The sequence below is a fragment of the Stegodyphus dumicola genome, chromosome 9 (genome assembly GCF_044657685.1).
Source record: "Stegodyphus dumicola isolate Sdum_Otavi_A_Nest chromosome 9, ASM4465768v1".
Taxonomy (NCBI): domain Eukaryota; kingdom Metazoa; phylum Arthropoda; class Arachnida; order Araneae; family Eresidae; genus Stegodyphus; species Stegodyphus dumicola.
In genome coordinates, this window is record NC_140776.1 from 124,255,135 (window position 1) to 124,273,663 (window position 18,529).

At 33.7% G+C, this 18,529-nt stretch overlaps 1 protein-coding gene across 1 annotated transcript in view; it reads right to left on the reverse strand.

Moving 5' to 3' along the window:
• The window catches only part of LOC118183629 (serine/threonine-protein kinase NIM1-like), a 37,389-nt gene that overhangs the window by 4,907 nt on the left and 13,953 nt on the right, over window positions 1-18,529 (reverse strand). The window contains exon 4 of the mRNA XM_035353223.2: window positions 17,079-17,347. Coding sequence (XP_035209114.1) covers window positions 17,079-17,347 — 269 coding nt within the window. The remainder of the gene's footprint in view (window positions 1-17,078; window positions 17,348-18,529) is intronic.

The window sequence follows — 18,529 nt, forward strand, 5'->3', positions numbered from 1 at the left end:
AAATTACAAAACCGGATAGATAAAAGATCCACATTTATTTAAACAGTAATAAATGAACTTTTATTCTATCTAAATATTTCAAGTAAGATTGTTGATTTAAGAATTGTATAAATATTTGAAGTTACTAAAAGAATTGGAGGATCGTATTAAGTTCAAATCAAGTGCAGCAAAAAATGTGTTTAATTTAATATGCCTTCAAGGGAGTCACGTGTTGTCCACATCAGATTTTTTTTAACTGTATTTTATTTTGGACTTTTTAGTCTCAGTTACACGTTATCCGTGATGAAATTTTTAGTCACTAGCAATAAATCATAAGAAAATTATGAAATAAAGAAAACTAACAGAACGTCATTCAGAGAATGAAGAAACCGCTTTGAATATTCAATTTCTGAAACTGGATATGATAACAATGCTACTTAACAACAATTTTACTATTATTGTTACATCATTGATTTATTCTTAGTAAACAAAAAGTTTGTATACAAATATTTATTCTTATGTATGTTTTTGATAACATCAGTCAGATTCCCTTACTCTTGTCAAGCCTATACTGGTTTTCGGTCTCAAGTTTTGTTTTCTATAACCTTGTGGTGCATGGTCACCCCCCTCTCTTCACCTCAGACCTCCTCTTACCCGTCTGACTGTTACGTCATGTACCCATACGGCAGAATTATCAATGAGCCGGCAACATCGCACATATTAGCAATAGCCCGGCAATACATGTATGGATTGATTGATTGATATTGTTACATCAACAATTGTACTATTGTTACTACTTACAATTCGAAGCTAAAATGAGGAAAGGAATATCGCCAGTTCGTGACTAAGCGCGCCAAGATGCGCCATTCCTCATTAAATGCTACAAAACGGCAAACTTGAAATGCTCTTTCACTGTCTGATTCAGAGTGCAAAACAGTTTTTTAAAAAATGTAGAAAATAGCTCAACTAATACTTTTTTTATCACTAACTTTTTAAAAAAGTTTGTTTTATAAGCTGGGGAAATTTTGAAAATTTTATATCCGATACATTTTTAGATGTTGAAGTTTTAAAACCCTAAGCTAAATATTCTAAAGCAAAAAATTTAGAAATTGAGTTGCAATTTTCCTTCAAATTCCATTGAAAAGATTTTTTCTCACTGGATGCACGACGAGGCTGATATGCTTGTTTTATTCGTTAAACGAAGATATGCGAGAAAACTTTCTTAACCATTAAATAAAAATTAAATCGAATTTTGAAAAAAAATCGCTTTACCACATTACATTGTCGTCGACAAACAGTGTGTGTAAAAAAGAATTAGCTCGGTAGCTTCTTGTGAAGTAGGTTAAAAATCGATAACTAAATTCCGCCCACAAAGAAATACCACGAGTCTACTATATAACAGTTTATGAAATTTATGAAATTAAACATAAAACACGAGCAAGAGACTTGGGAGGAGGAGAATACCGTACAAAAAGTAAGGTACCATACAAAAATACTGTTGTCTTTGTTACTCTTCCGGCCTCGAATCAGAAAGAATTAGAAAAGGTGAATGTGCAGCTGACTCCGCGAAATCGTAGAACAGAATGTCGGTTCGCGTTTGCTTCGCCGTGATGGATCGGTTCTTGTATTAGGCTGGCATAATGTTCAATTTTAGAAGGGAAAGGTTCTGCGTGACCTTCGCAGGGAATTTGCGAGGTTGTTTTTTTTTTTTTTTTTTTTTTTTTTTTAATAAGATGAAAGCAGTCATTTCACGCGGACGAATCCATTTTAAAATTTAACTGAACTCACTCTCTGAATGAGGAAGGAGAAAATTAGGCGAATATTTTTAATACGTTCAGCACCTGACGGTAAAAAGTTGAGGGGGGGACAGAAATACATTAATTTCCTCGTGTAATTGAAAAGTAAGAATTTTTATGGAGTCCAAGAAACTATGATATTTACAATTCGCTGGTTTATACCCACTTATTAAATAAAGGTTACAACAGAAAATCTCCATTCGTACAAAGAATTTGCTTTCAATTATTAATTGTTCAATAAAACTATAATTTGAAAAGCTTAGCTATATCCCAACGAAAGCAACGAACACAATGCGAGCAGATGAACTGATGTTGCAGATTCGTTGAATAATTCAAGAAATTCTATCCGTGATCAAAGGAAAAAAAAAATCATGATTTTACATGGTGCATGAGTAATTCGAAAGGTTTTGAAATACATAAAAAGCATCTAATTATAGAGATAATGTATGCACATTTGTATAAACCCGAAAAATCTCTTATAAAGAGGCGTGTTAAGAAACTTATATTTTTTGCATGATTTCAGATCTGGATAATGTAGGAGCCACTAAATGTGATCACGTTTGTCCGGTACTTTTTTGATAACATTGACCGAAAGGTAACATTAAACGACGAGGAAAAAATTCAATTTAAAGTAGCAAGGGAATTTAACTAATAGGACGTAAATATAACTAAAAACATGCAAATATATATTTTCACAGCATTTTGTTTATGAAAATGCAAACATTCGTTTATGAAGAACTACTCACAATGTCTTGAATACAAAAGTTTATTTATAAACTGTTCATAATGTTTCCGGAAATTATTTGACAGATGCTATTTTTTTAATCGTAATACTTGGAGGGAGGGCATCCCTCGTCGAAAAAGAACATGAAAATGTAAAATTTAAAATTACGTTTAAAAAAGCAACCTTCGAAAATGTTTTCACGAAATTTTTTCTTCAGGAGCACCGAAAAGGGGAAAAAATTCTCCAGAAATTTTTTCTTTTGCTTCTAAAAAAGAGAAACCTGTGTCTGACCACGATCAAAATCGATAGTTATTCAAAATTTATGCCAAACTATGGTTTTCTTTCTTTTTTTTTTTTTTCTTTTTCCTTAATTTTAACTGAAACCTAGCTCTTTAGTGACTTAATCCCTTTCATGGCGACATTTCCCTATCATTTGCCAAGTTTTATAATATGTTCTTACCTTATTTGGCGACTTGACCCCAGTTTAAAAAATCTCTTCTATTATATTTGATGATATTTACCGAATTGTTGATCACAACAAACGGAGTATTTTTGATGTTTTCGTATGCAAACGAGCAGATTTCGTCAATTCGATAACACTATCCGAACCGTCACCATATTAAGCGGCATCTACAGTTCTTTAGGTAGGTAACTGTTAGCTATCTAAGTGATTTCGTGGGAAAACGCTAAGTTAAAAAATGGCATATTTACTATAAATAAAATTTATTTTAAAAATCAAAAGGAATATAAACTTCCCATTACCAAATAGCGGAGGGAAAAAAAAAAAAAAAAAAAAAAAAATGTTAGTCTAGAAATCAAACACAGAATAAACTTTATTGAAAAAGTCAGTTTTATTATATTTAGTTAATTTCATTTAAAGCTGAAATCTCCTTTCCGTTATTTACCATTACAGTTAAGTTGCTATCACACACGATATTTGTTGCGGGAACATAACGTTAGGAGGAACAATTCTCAGAATTCCGCTTCCGCAAAATCGGGTTACCATCTTCACCTGGTAAACAGGCTGAACGCTACACAAGAATCAGTCATCGCTCAGATTGGCGAAAGTGACGTTTCCTTTCAAATGACGATTGCTTGTTCGTACTGTATTTTGTATCCCTCGCACTCTTTTGTTTTAAATTTTATTGTTAGTTACGGAAGATAATAAAAAGCTGATGGCTATTAAGTAAATCACTTTTATCTCGGCGATTCTAAAAAATAAAGGGAAAAAAAAAAGTGCAAAGAAAAGTCCTATTCTTTGTAATGATTTGTTGTATATATTTGATTTTATTATTGTAAATAGTTATTTTTGTATCCATGTATTTATTTAATAACTTTTATGTGCATGACATAATGCCATTTACTGATATTTGTTTGTGTTTGAGCTGGGAGGAGGGTTATTCAATTATGACAAAGCACACGAGGGCTATCTGCCTAAAGGGAGGTATGCCTTCGTGGAGGACTTTCTAGGGGAAACTGGCTCGTATACACGTTATGCATGGGGAAAACCACGAAAACGCCCATGCAGCCAGTGTTTGAGCTGGACTCATTAATATCATTGCATATTTTTTTTGCTTTTATGATAACTATTTTAGGCGGTTGGCCGCTCGTGTGGCTTTAGTGTCAAAATATTAGCCTCATTTTTGTGTTAACACGCAGTTCTTTAATGCGTTGCGAATCATCTCTTCCAGTTAAATCGTCACTTCCGTTTAACTTTCAGATGAAACTGGAATTCAGGATGGACATTAGTGTTCATTCTGAACATAAAAACTTCATATAATAGAACAAAAATCGGTAATCGTGCTATACATTTGGAGAATTGAAATTGTTCTGGAACTTTTGATGAATAATGAAGTGAAAAAAATGATCCAGAAAAACTTTCCAGAATCTCTCTAACCAGAGCGTGTTCCCCTTTCATTTCGGTTCGTCATAAAAGCACCTTTTTCGAATAATTTCTGCCACCCAGCTCATTCCACTCTGTCAGTACCGTTCGCCGCCTATAAAAGAATATCTCTCAAATAACAAATGACTTTTTATTTTTATCGATCATTTTTCATGTGTTCCTATTTCCTGTAGAACTAGCAGTTTTCCGATGCTGTTCTTTTCTGCGATATTGATTCCTCTCTCTCACCATTTCATTCCTGCTGTCCATCTGGGAGCGAGGGACTTACCTGCAAGGTCATTGCCCTGTAAAGGTCAATGGCCGCCATCTTATAGTACGTCTTTTCGTAATAAGAGAAGAGACACGCAACTTTTATATTTGTCATCATAGTAACAAAACTAGTATCGCGTTTACTTTGGACTCTATGTGGTGGAGTTCTCATACCTTTCTCTGACCACTGAAATGTTTTTCGTTTCTACGATAAATTATTATTCCAGACACGTGTAATCAGTTTCGAAAACAAGCGCCAATATTTCTATCATTAAAACATTCGGTTTAAAAACAAGTACAATCTCTATTACAGACAAACACTTGCGCGGCAAGCCGCCTAAAATAGTTATCATAAAAAAGAAAAAATACGTAGTGCTTTTAATAAGTCCGGCTAGTGTCATTTGATAATAAATATATTTAATATTTCTAGCTAGACATCTCAAGATTTAAATTTTTGTTTAATCAATCAAATTAAAAAGAAGAAAAAGGTATTCTTAAGAATTCCGTTTTTTGATTTTAAGTCTCTCAATTTGTTACTCAGTAACCTTCCAGAATAAATTTGAAAGTTAAATATTGAAATATCCGAGTTTATTAATTTAAATTAAAAGATAAATATTGCCGAATAGCCGCAGTCTAGCGCGCCGGAGATAAAAATGTTGCATTTCGAAGAGCGTTGCAGCTGTTCGCTTTTAATTCGCTAAGTTTATTTATCAAAAATTAATAAAAGTCATCAAAAGCATGAAGTAAAAAAAATAAAAAAAATTCGAAATTCAATTCGGGTTTCGAGGTACCAGTGTGTGGATAAAGAACTACGTGTATTCAAAATATGGAGGCGTTTTTCCGCAGTACGAAAAACATGCAGATATAGAGATTCTTCATTACATAATTTCTTTATAAATAGTAATACTTCGCGATAAAATTTGGAGACAATAGTTTGAAAAGTGAGGTTCGAGACTAGTAACACCTCTAGTGCAAAAAAGGAAGAAATTTGGGAAGGGGGAAGAAAAAGAAAAGAATAGAAAAAAAGAAAAGAAAAAGGGAGAGAGAACTTGAATTTGTAGGAAAATTTGCACTTCGTTATGAAACAGTGTCGTCATTTTTATATAGCAAAACCATGATCGTGTAATGAAAATATTTATCTAATACAAGCGACAGATTACTTGATGGAAGTTTCTTTTTTCATATGTTATAAAAATAATTCAATTAGTAACTTATAAAACGTAATATTTAATAACACTCTTAAATCTGAAAGAAAACTTGACAATTTTGTCCTTATTATTGATATATTTTTATTTTTGAATAATCAAAAAGTACATTTCATAAAGACTACAGGTGTGCGATTGAAAGCTGAAAAGACAAAGGTTTTGAAAAGTTTAGACAAAGAATGTGAAGTTCCTGAAGAGATTTACTGTATTTCATCGCATAGCACTAGATACTGAAAATTTAAAACATATTGTCATAATTTTCCTTTTCCTTTAAAGAGCACTGCAGGGAGAAAAAAAAAAAAAAAAAAAAAAAAAAGAAAGAAAGAAAGAAAAAGGGACAGTTCTATATCTCCCGTTTCTACTGGGCCGATTGACGAAATTCACCTTGCGTTTTTCATGTCTCGAAAGCGCGACTTAGGATATGTATTAGATTTATATGCAGCATTGTTCTAATATACGTATTTTGACACAAAATCGGACTTTTCAGAAATAACATACCATTTTTTTCCATATTTCGATTCTACAACTCAAATCTCGCCAGATTATTACGTTTTGTAAAAAATCACACAAGTAGTTTTTAAAGAATTAGCTCTCAAAATTTTAGCTCCTCAGTGTTAATTGAGTTTGGTATATATTTATTAATCTCTCTTTTTTTTTTATTAAACTTATTTGATTCTTGCTTTCACATTTCGAAATTCAGGTTCATTCCAAATAAAATTCACCCATTTTTTATGATTTATTTTTCAAATTTGAATTTTAAAATAATTTTTACAAATTTTTCAAAAAAAAGTTTAATTATAACCTATAAAATGTTTACCATCATCTTAAAGTAGACGTATTTCTAAGCATACCTGCAAAAAATTACAGTTTTTTTATTCAAAATTACCGAAGATATACGTAAATTTGTATATTGGTGTGTTTTGAAATTTGGCATATTTGTTGAAAGCGATAAAACATCAAATATGGTTTAGACACTTTGCTAAAATTATTTGAAAGTTGCAACGATGTGACTTTTTTCCGCTCATGCAGTGAAAAAAGGTAGGACCGAGGTGCCTTTTTTTTCCGCTCCACCATAATGGCAGTTGATTTTAGAGCGAGTTCTGCCTACTTGAGGCCCTGTTGTTACCGTTACTAAATAGGGATTTGATTCTGTGGCGTTGAGTGCTTCTAGCCATTAGGCTTGTCTCATCGGCTTCTACGAGCCAGAGCCTTTCTGCCCGTTTACTTTATCCTGTGAGATGTTAGGCTAGTCTAAATTACATTTAAGTTCAATATTACTTGTTTTAAGTTAAGCTAGATGTGTTGGCTTATGTAAACCCTGGTGGGGTCAACTGTTACTTCTTTGTGACCAAATTAAAGTGCTCTTTACACCCTTCTTCTGACTTTGTCTGTCTACTACTTAAAGACGCCGGTTTATTTTTCTACAGTCTTTTTAGAGCTCGTGAGTTTATGCTACCAAAGCATACAAGACTCCATAAGCTACTCGGACTGGCAGATGGTCTTCCTGCCCACAATGTAAGGGAGTCTGCGGAAAATATCGCGTACAAAACATCGTAGTTTAAAACATCGTGAACGAAAAAAAAGTAAGGAAAAAGCAGCGCAATTTTAATGTATCTGAGTATAAGGCTTTCTCATAGAAAATAAAGTGGTTCAAAAACTTCGTAGCTTTAATATAGCATGGGAAATATCGTGGGGAAAAAAAAAAAGCACCTAATAAAATATCACTTGATGATAACATTGCAGACATGTGTTTTCAGAATTTAAAAGTTTTAAATGCATGCATGTTCCCACTAAAAATCCAGTTTATAGAAGTTACTGTTATATAGTTACTATTATTCCAATTTTATAAAAAGAGATTGATAAAATAATGACTTTAATAATTAATTATATAAGTCCAAAATTCTACTAACAGCCGTAAGTGGCATTAATTTTCTACTCAATTTCAATTTCTGTTTTCTTCTTCTTTTTTCAATAAAAATTCGAGAATATATTTCTTTCGCATCATTTGGAAAAAAAATGTTAATTCAAAATTGCTTATAATAAAATGCTACAGAAATTCCACATTAAATTAGAAACAGTTTTACGGTTCAGTAACATACTTCATCAATCAATTCTTCTTACTAACTGCCTTCTTAAATTATAACTTATAATTTACGTATAGCTGAATTATTACTCCTCTAAACTGGGAATTGATTTTCTAATTTACAAAGATATGAAACTAATTGATATGAAACTAATTCCTTACTTTATGATTAATAAAATCAGAAATAACAGAAAAACTGCATTTAAGACAAGTACACATAAAAACTAGGTCAGCACCTCTGAGGTACCACAGGTGATTGAAACATTGTTGAACCTAGCTAAATGTTAAATTTCGCTCCAGTTTTCAGGGGAGTTCTGCGGAGGGCGGTCCGAGTGTCTCTCGTTGCTCTTTCGCTACCATAAGCCTTTCGAACGGACTTTCAGTTCTCCGCGAATTTTGAGCACCCTTTTACAGAACAGACACTATACGCTTACAACCGTAATATTATATGTTTACAAATATCCTTGCCTTCTCCGAGATTCGAACTCGGGCAATTGGTCTAGCAATTAGCGTCACTAACCACTGTACCAGCTGGACGGCTGCATTTAAGACAACTCATTGGTGTCAAATGTTCCACACGCGGGACGCATGAGGCCTTTGAATACATTTCTCATAAAATAATTAGCATTATAATGATATTATTTATGATAGCAAGAATTTGAAGAAAAGTTTCAGATTTTTAATGATGTTGAGTACAGTTTTACGTTATTTTTGTGACCATTAAAAATGAATGTAAAAAACGCCCCCAAAAATCTACAATTGGAGCTAAATAACTTACAATGTGATATAAATCTTATTCAAAGATTTGAAGGTACGCGATATATTTGAGATTTAATTAACCGTTTTTCGTACTTGTCAAAAGATAAATACCATCAATTATGAAGTCTTACAATAAGAATCATCGCCTTGTATGAATACATTTATAAGTGAATGATTTTTCCCACCGCAGCTCAAAATTAATAACTTTAAAAGAAGAACCAGGCTGATCAATGAGCATTTGTAATTCATGATAAAGATAATTTCTAGTAACTTTTCTCTAAAGTTAATTTTTTTTTCCGAAATCGAAACGAGTTCGGTTTATTGATATCGAAAAAATTCTAAGTAATTCTGCAGTGGCGCCCGAACTAAAAAGTGGTAGACGATCATTCGCAGTTCGTTCTCTAAAGTTAATTTTTTTTTTCTGAAATCGAAACGAGTTCAGTTTCCTGATACCGAAAAAATTCTAAATGATTCTACAGTGGCGCCCGAACTAAAAGGTGAGGGACGATAATTCATGCTTTCGTGCTGTAAGTGGAAGCACGCTCGATGTGTATTCGGGAGGTCCGGAGTTGAAATCCCAGGAAGGGCACTGCACATTTTTCACGTTCCTGGCAACCTAATGACTCAAAATATTTAGTAAGCGAAATTAATTTTAATTTAATATTATTTATTATAATTAATTTAATATTTTTCAAATAAAATTTCTTCATTTTACTGAAAAAAAGTGTTCTGTCCTGTCAACTGTTTTTCAGATCGTGCTTTTGGCCCGCATGTAATTTGAGTTTGAGACCACTGACCTAGTTATGTTTTCACATCAGTTTATCGCTTTCAATTCAGACCTGTATCTTCAAAACATAGGAAATGACATAAATGTACAAGACAAATATATCAGTTCTTATCTCAAACATGCTCACATATCATTGAAGCTATTAAATTAATAAGAGACCCTCATAACTGAATGAAAAACTTGTTGTCACGAAGCTTTTGCGTCCCCTTGTTGCACATAAACAACTCTGCTTGCAATACTCGAAAGCGTGAGTAACCGCGATTAGAGGTCGCATATCTAATTCTTCCTTCTGCTTGTGGCACACGCAATGCATGTTTGGGAATAACTTTCAGTCGAATGACTTTTACGATATACGGAAGAAAATGGTTGATTCATATTATATATGAATGGGAGGTTTTTAGAAATACAATGCATTGCAAAAAGCGTTTATTAAGTCATCTGGCTACAGATAGCTTAGCTACAGTAAAATCTCTGTTAACAGATAATTAATTAACCGGCAGTATCAAAATAACGGCACTTTCGGAGACCTAATTTTAAATACGAAATTTAGCTTTGTGACACACAAAAAATATGTATAATAGTCTAAATTTAAATATGGAAATTAATACGGAAAAGGTTACGTTTCTGCTGTCCAGCGTAACAAGCCTATCCAATCAATGGACCAGAAATTATTTGAAATACAAAATGGCCAAGAAATCCCTACCGAAAATACTGATCTCTTTTTATGCATCGTGGAATCTGAAAATAGTCAACATAATTTCCAGTAATAATTCTCTCTGAAAGATGCGAGACTTACTTTGTTTGTTTCTCGAAAATATATAAATGTTACATCCCTGTTGGTGTAATTCGTATCCTGTAATCATGTTTGTAGAAGACGTGTCGATTGACGAAGATTCTATTGGTTTAAAAATGCGTTCGATAGCAGTGGCCAACATCTTGGATTTAGTTATATGTTCAAAGAAAGTATTATGAGGTTATCATATCTAATTATGCATGAGACTAAATTAAACTCAGTGGAGCAACAGCCCTAATGGGCCACGGCCTGCAGTGCCCCGAAATTTGCTTTCTTGACTTTGGGCCCCGGAGTGCATCAGCATATGCCCTGGACAAGTGGTCAGCTTGTCGCAGGACCCCCCCCCCCTTGTGTTTAGTCTCCAAGCGAATGTGATGCTAATTTTATCGACCCATTCAAGGGATGAAGGGCTGAGTCAACCTTGCCCAACCCGGTGATCGAACCCCGGACTTGTGGTGCAGCTGCGCGACGCGCTAGCCACTATGCATGAGACTAGAAAAATAAACTTTCGAGAAAAGAACTTGTGTTTTACATTGCAGGGCTCCTAGCAAAACACACTTTGTTGAAACTTGAAAGAGTTTACTGTAATTATAATAATCGTATATCGTACCGATAATTATCAATGGACTAATTCTTATTAGCCAGGAATTTCCAGGGGATTCGAAAAGCCTTGTTTCTGAAACGTGCCAACGTCATTGCAGTTTCTATCCAAGGGGGGAAAAACAAGGAAAACACTGTGATCTGTGGAATTCACAGTAAAAGAGACATCATTCAAACAATTACAGTATTAGAAACCAGACATGCTGAAGAACTCAGAATCAACCCAGATGGCACAGAATTATACAAAAATTGTAGAAGTTGTTCTGATACTGAAGTCATACCAAAATTGAACTACAGAGCGAGTCCAAATTGTGTTAACAAAATAAGAGGCTTGATGGTAGCCATTCTGATGAGAGTAATTAAAACGGAAGAACAAGGGGTCGCATTCCACTCTAAGAAGCAGAAAAGAGTAAAATTAGAATTGCAACATAAACTTACAACTGTGCAGTAAAAGCGAATGAACGATACCAAAAGTTGCACAATCTGATTTATTGATCAGAGAAAAACTCACAGCCGGAACTCAAAGTGGAGGCTACGCATGTTGTTACACAGTTCGCACCGGCGAATGAATGACTGGTAAACCCTCTCGAAGATTCCTGTAATTGTGTTAATTTTGTCTGCGGCAACAACGATCCTCGGTGCGACACCTTCAGCCGAGTCCACAGGCGTCTCGTACACTAAAGATTTCATGTGCCTCCAGAAGAAAAAGTTCAGTGTCTTGAGATCGGTGAGCGAGAAGGTCAACCCTAGGTCCTCCACGCCTGATCCATTGTGAGGAATATGTGGCATTCAAGTAGTGCCGGAACGTACTGGAAAAGTGTGCTGGGCTCTATAGTGCTTAACCACACGTCTTTCTGGATGGAAAGCGGAACAGTCTGCAATATACGGGGAAGCACTTGTTCCAAGAAGATACGGTATGTTGCACCGGTCAAACGGTCTGGCATGATATAAGGGCTTATCATGTAATCACCAAGAACACCAGCCCAGATGTTTAGAGAAAATTTATGCTAGTGTTTACGAGGGGTAATGCCGTGGGGATTGCTGTCAGACCAAACGTGTTGATTGCACAGGTTGAAAATGTCTTCTCTACTGAATGTTGCCTCATCGCTAAATAATACTAACGCAGGAAATCGTGGATCGTTGTTCCTCATCCCGAGCATCCACTGAACAAAGTCTGCTTGGCGGGGATAATCATATTAGTGTAAAAATTGCAACTTTTGCATGTGATCTGGGTGCATACATATCTCGTGTAAAATACGCCACAACACTTTCTGAGAAGTACCCATTTAGAATGACACCGCTCGCGTACTTGTGGAAGGAGCTGCTACAATTTTCTATTAGTTCTTGGTCCGTACTTCTTCAAAGTTATGGTTTCTTCAGTTATGGAAACGTGCTCCATCTCAAATGCTCGGAATGCAACAATGATGAGAATTACGTAAATCCAGAATGGCAGCAGATCCTCTCTCGTGCTGTCATTGGTACTTTGCAATGCTCTCTTTTGCAAATGTTTTATGCCAGCAATTTTCGTCATTCGTGTATCGTTCCAAAACCTTTTATGTGTGCCACAAGTAATGTGCCAAGTTGTTTGTGGCCTATTTCCAGAACATTTACCTTTTTTAATACTATTGCGATAGGAAGAGAGCATAGCGGCGTCCAAGCAGCACAGAGGTTGAAGCTAAAAGTACAAATTTATCCAATATTATGTGTTAAGAGAAAGGTTTTCGTTTCAGTCCTCAGAGTTTCGGTTCCCAGTTAACTACGTTATCAGCGTTACACAAGCTTTGTGGCATAGATTAGTCTAGAAATGGCGCAGTCCAGAAATGTTATTATTCTTAGAATAAAGAGGAAATAACCAAATTAAAAAACTGCAATTATAAAGCTATTACTATATTAAATTATATAGCTGATTTACGTATTTTTTAACTTACATATTCAAATAATGCGTTAAGTTGTTTGTGGCCGCAACATGTTAACTGAAAATGAAATGAAGATTTTATATGCCTCGGCTCTCAGTTTCCTATTCATTATGATTAGCATTCTACGCAATCAGAATTCTTCCTCTTCAGTATGGATCCTCTTCAATATGCCATCTACGTGCTTCCTCATCAAAATTTCTGCGTTTCTGCATTTCGGTGTTCCTACATCAGTACTTCTAAAAATTTGTATGCACACACCCACACACATATATATAATTAAAAAACAGTTTTCTTAAAAAATAAAATATAAATATGCCTAGTATTTTCACGCTCTGCAAAATTTCCGTCTTTGTGAAACATTAGTTATATATTTCTTACTTTATATACGAGTATATACATATTTCCGAACTTTGTTATCCATGTCGGTGAGCTCAGTTTTTTATTCTTATATGCAATTTTTTTTGCTTTAAAGATGATTGAATTATGTTGTTCTTATGTTCCGATTAAGGTCTTTATGTCTTTAGTTAATTTGCATACAATAGCTGTAGAACAATCAATGATTTAAAGCTGTTTAAGTGGTTCTAAGCCTAACGTGGACGCCATTTGTTTACATTTAAAACTCTTAGTACAAGAGTGAATTAAGTCAGTTTGTGTACCAAATTCAATGTCTTTTTGCCGAATGGAAAACTTCAGTTTCGTGCACCGGAAATTTGGTCTTCCTGCCTGTTGACCGAATTGCTTGTTTTCGCGTACAAACTTGTTTTTGCTTACAATTGAAAAAAAAAAAAAAAAAAGGTAACTTTATTTATGGTTTTAGGTTTTACTGTATTTTAAAATTTTTAATGAAATGTTTTGAGTTTTTACGTATTTTCGCCTTGCCGCGAATTGAGAACTGAATTATTAAATGAGAAATATGAATCCTACGAAATTCGAGTAAATAAGTTTAAAGGAAATGCAGCAAAAAATATATATATTTTAATAAGCCGTATTAGGTCATGTGGTATCCACATCAGATAATTTATAGTAATTATTGTAATCTGTTGCCGCACAAGATGCTACTAGTAATTCATCTGATAATTATGAATGGAGTTTGCAATTTTGAGATTTATCTGAACACGAATTTTATTCCAAGAGGATATAGTTGCTAAATAACGCTTCTGAACATAAGTATAACCCAAACAATAATATGTCTTTCTTAGAAATGGTTAAAATGTGATTTATCTAATGGTAAAGTGAACTTCAAAAACATAAAGTGATGTAATTGGAACAAAAACAGGAAAATGTAAAAATATCCAAAGAAGCTATCTGAGATTGGCACAGATTTTGAATTACACTCTATCGATTTCGAAAACGACCTCACATAGGTCATATTTCTTGAAAAGCAAAAAATGAAATAAAGCTATTTTAAAATCATCGCATACCTATTATCAAATAATGATGAATGTGCATGCATTTATGTATGCACCTCGCATTGTGGAAAGTCGATGGCACCTACATCTACCCAATTTGAATACACGTAGTCCTACACCCCAACATCTGCACTTCAAAGTCAGAATTTGAAATTCGAATTGTTTTTTTTATTTCATATTTTGCGTGAATTTAATAAACTTCTGATTAAAAAAAACTCAGCAATATAAAAGCTTTGTGTTGCCACTTGGTAAAGCAAAAGTGTTTCATACAGAGTCAGAAAACATCGATATAAAAGAAATATGTTGCCACATGAAAAGCGCAATATTCGAAATTTGCGAATTTTCGTCTTTCGAATTGAATCAGCAAACTCAGCGGTTTGAAAGAAATGCCACTGTCGGGATTAAAATAGTTTTGTCTCCCCCACGCAGCTGTGTGCAATCGCGGTACAACAAAGCATACGATATTCAATTTCTTTTTTCAGATTTATTCTCTTGTTAATTAATAAACTAAACTATTTACAATAAACGTAAATTCATTTTGATTATAATTACTATTCCGACCAGTGAAATTTCATTAACTGGATTCACAAAAATCATTATTTATCTATATATACATTTTTACGACAACTATTTTAGGCAGTACAAGAAACTTAGTAAAAATAAAGTTTTGGTGTCCGCGATATTTCTTTCTGTACCTTGGGAATATAGATGAAAGTATGTCAGACCTATTCTGAACCTTTCGATTTCATTCTTTTGAGTTAAGCAAGAGTAAAAAGTTTAGTTTTAGCTCTTTATTAGTTCATGAAGTACTAAAACGACCTAATTATAAAATGTACTTCTTGTAACCATAGACACGGTGGGCGTAGCTGGCTAAAGAAACAAGCACGTAACTTATGATGAGTTCACTGCCCCCTTTAACTCTGTTACCTAAGTTAAGAAATGTCTAGGCATCCATTGATTTCTTGTTTCTAAATACCCCTTTCTCCATCCTTTTACTTCCTCCTTCTCCGTACATCACATAGATTCTAACGAAGTTCTGTTCCTTTAAGAGCTAATATCTACTCTAAAATAAAGAAGAATCTGTATACACGTATGCATGTGATCTACCAAATTTTCAAACAAATAGTCTTCCATCCAGATATGGGTGTCTCGAAACACGAGTTTTAAATTTCGAATTTGTTTTTCATTCATTTCATATTTTGTATGAATTTAAAGAACTTTGTTTAAAAACTCAGCGATATAAAAGATTTGTGCTACCACTGGGAAAAGCGTAACTATTTGAAATTTAATCGGATAATTCAGTTTTTTTCGGGGGAAAAAAATGTGTTGCCACTTAGCAAAGCCTAAAATATCTGTTTTTCAAATTTAATCGATAAACACGGTGACTTAAAGAAATATATTACCACAGTTTTCCGATTTAAAATATTTTTATCTTCCATGTGATCATTTGTTGTCGTTTTCTTTCAAATTTATCTGTTATTAATTAACAAATTAGGCGATCTTAAAGCAATAAATGCAGATTCATTTCGTTAGGTTTGATTACTTAGCTGGACCCGTAAAAGTATACTATAAGGATTCATTAAAACTATTATTATTATTTTCGAAATTCACATTTTGTCTGTATCACTTTTGTGTTCGAATCACTTTTCAAATGATTACCATAAAATGTTATCGTAAAGCATTATTTTAGGAAAAAAATAAATAATGAAGAATATGTATGTATGTGTTTATCTTCCTCGTATTATGAAAAAACGACGGTACTTAGAGAAATCGAATTTTTAATGTACATTGTCCTCCACCCGTACATGCGCAGTTTCGAAGTCCGAATATTGAACTTTGAATTTATTTTTCCTTTATTTCATATTTTGTACATATTTAAGGAAATTTTTTAAACAAGAACTTTTAAAGAATTGGAAGCACTGATTAAAATAAAACATTTTTATCTCCAGCGCGCCAAACTGTTGCCATTCGTCAAAATGCGGGACACGTATCTTTCAATTTTCATCCGTAAATTCGGCTATTGAAAGCAATGTGTTGCCGCTGTCGCTTATTATATCCACGCCCAGTATGTGCCATTCGGTAAAGCATAAGATATTTATTTAACTTTTGAATTTAATCAGTCTGTTACTCAGTAACAAACCAAGGGAACGAAACGCAGTTTTTAAAAATACTTTTTATACATTTTAAATTGACTAATTTAAATAAAAATGCGTTTAAATCATTAGATATCTAATTAGAAATATTAAATGTTTTTATGAAATTTAAAAAAATGTGTTAGCAGGAATGAGTCGAACGGCAAACTGGCAATCTACGCGAGAGCATAAAAAAACTTTCGTCGTTAATTCAATAATTATAGATTTTCTTTCTTTTTATATTGATTATAAGATATTGATTGTAAGATAAGTTGGTATCTTACAACGCCGACTGATTGCGTTGAAAGAAAGCCGCCGTTAGAGAGCGCAAAGCTGAGAAGAGCTAAGCTGGATGTACGTATGTAAATAATTAGTTCTTACAACAAACTAAAAGTAATAAAATGTGTGACATTTTCATGAGTCATAGAAAAGAGATTACATAACCAATCTAACCAATATAATTTTTACAGTTAACAAATTTTTAATGTTACCGAATAACCGTCGGTGGCAGATCATATTCACAATGATTCCCTCTACAGTGCCTTCCCAGAATTATGACAATATCCCACATAGAATGTTTTCAATAACAAACAATTCATACTGACTGGTTTAACATCTACTTGTGAATCTAAGAAATTCTTAGTGGCTCAAATACTTCATATCATTACTAAAACCCTTTTGGAAGGATCAATTCATATTTTTCAGTTATTGGTTTCGAATTAAGTCCAATATATTTATCTTACCATATGGGCAACAGCAGAAGAAAGCTGGGAGAATATGATTTTGGCATCATTTTCTGGTATTCGACCATCATTTGCAATCCTGTGGAACAATTCTCCTCCTTCTGCGAATTCCATAGCTAAAAACATCTTTGCAGGCGTTTCTATGACTTCATACAATCTGATAATGTGTGGATGCTGAATGGATTCCATTGCGGACACTTCCTTGCTGAGCATTTGTTTGTTCTTCGTTTGAAGCTTAGTTTTGTCAATGATCTTGACGGCCACTTTTTCTGCAATAAAAAGTTCATACACAATTATAAACAAAGTAACTCAAGTGTTATTTCTACAACTATTGATCCGAATAAGTGACTGTGTAGTTAAACGCTTTGCATCAAGGATTTTTTTGGATCTTTATCATCTTTGTTGTTGTCTTGTCCATATCACATGGAACAGTGGTTGCCAGAGCCTACTCCGAAGAGAGGTTGGACTTCTAATTTCCACCCCCAGTTAAAGAGAGCCCACCTCTCTACCCGTCCACCAATCCACACGAGAGGACTTTCAGCTCCTTGTATATTTGCCATGCCGCACCGACACTATACACTTACAAACACCCATGTCTTCTCCGGGATTCGAACCCTGGCCCTTCCGTACCGTAGTAGGCTTTTCTAACCACTATACCGTTTGGGCGACGACTTACCATCTTTAAAAAATATAATTATTACATTTCTAAAAGAATCGGCCGCTAATTTATAATGTCTTGCCCTGTTCATTTCAGATGTGGAAACGTTAATACATTTTCCTCCACAAGTAAAAAAAAAAAATCTTCCAATTGCAAACGATAATTCTTTCGATGTATTTTCATTTAAAATTAAGCATTATAACAAGAAACATTGGCTAAAAAAGCATTTAAACAAAAATTTAGATGGTCCAAATTATTGTGCGATTTACCTTTTGAACTTATTTTATCACAAGGAATATTTTGATGATATTTATTTTATAATAGGCAAATAATATATTTAGAAAAAATCTAAGTCTGTTGTAAGATTCGATTAAAAGCGCCAAGAAAAGAGAAATTTCACCAACTTGTAGAAACACGCACTGAAAAACGAGCTAAGCGTCCCCAAAAAGGAAACAGGAGGCAGTTGGGAGTTGAGATGAAGCAGTACTACCCGTCAATGTTTTAATACGTGAAACTTGTAATATTTTTGTATGTCGTAAATAAAAAAAAAGGTTCTTGTGAAGCATCAGCTATCTTTTTATCGTGAGTTTTACGGACTTTATTTCGGGTGTCTTCGGCACTGAGCAGAAAACCAGAATGAAAAGTGTTCAAAGTATTCCGGTTCAAATTCATAACAAGATCACCAAATTCGTAGTTTTGTGTTTCAATATTTAGTACAAGAGCTATACCAATAAGCTTAAAAAATACAAGTGTTCGAAAACAAATGTGATACAATATATGTTTTTTTTTATTA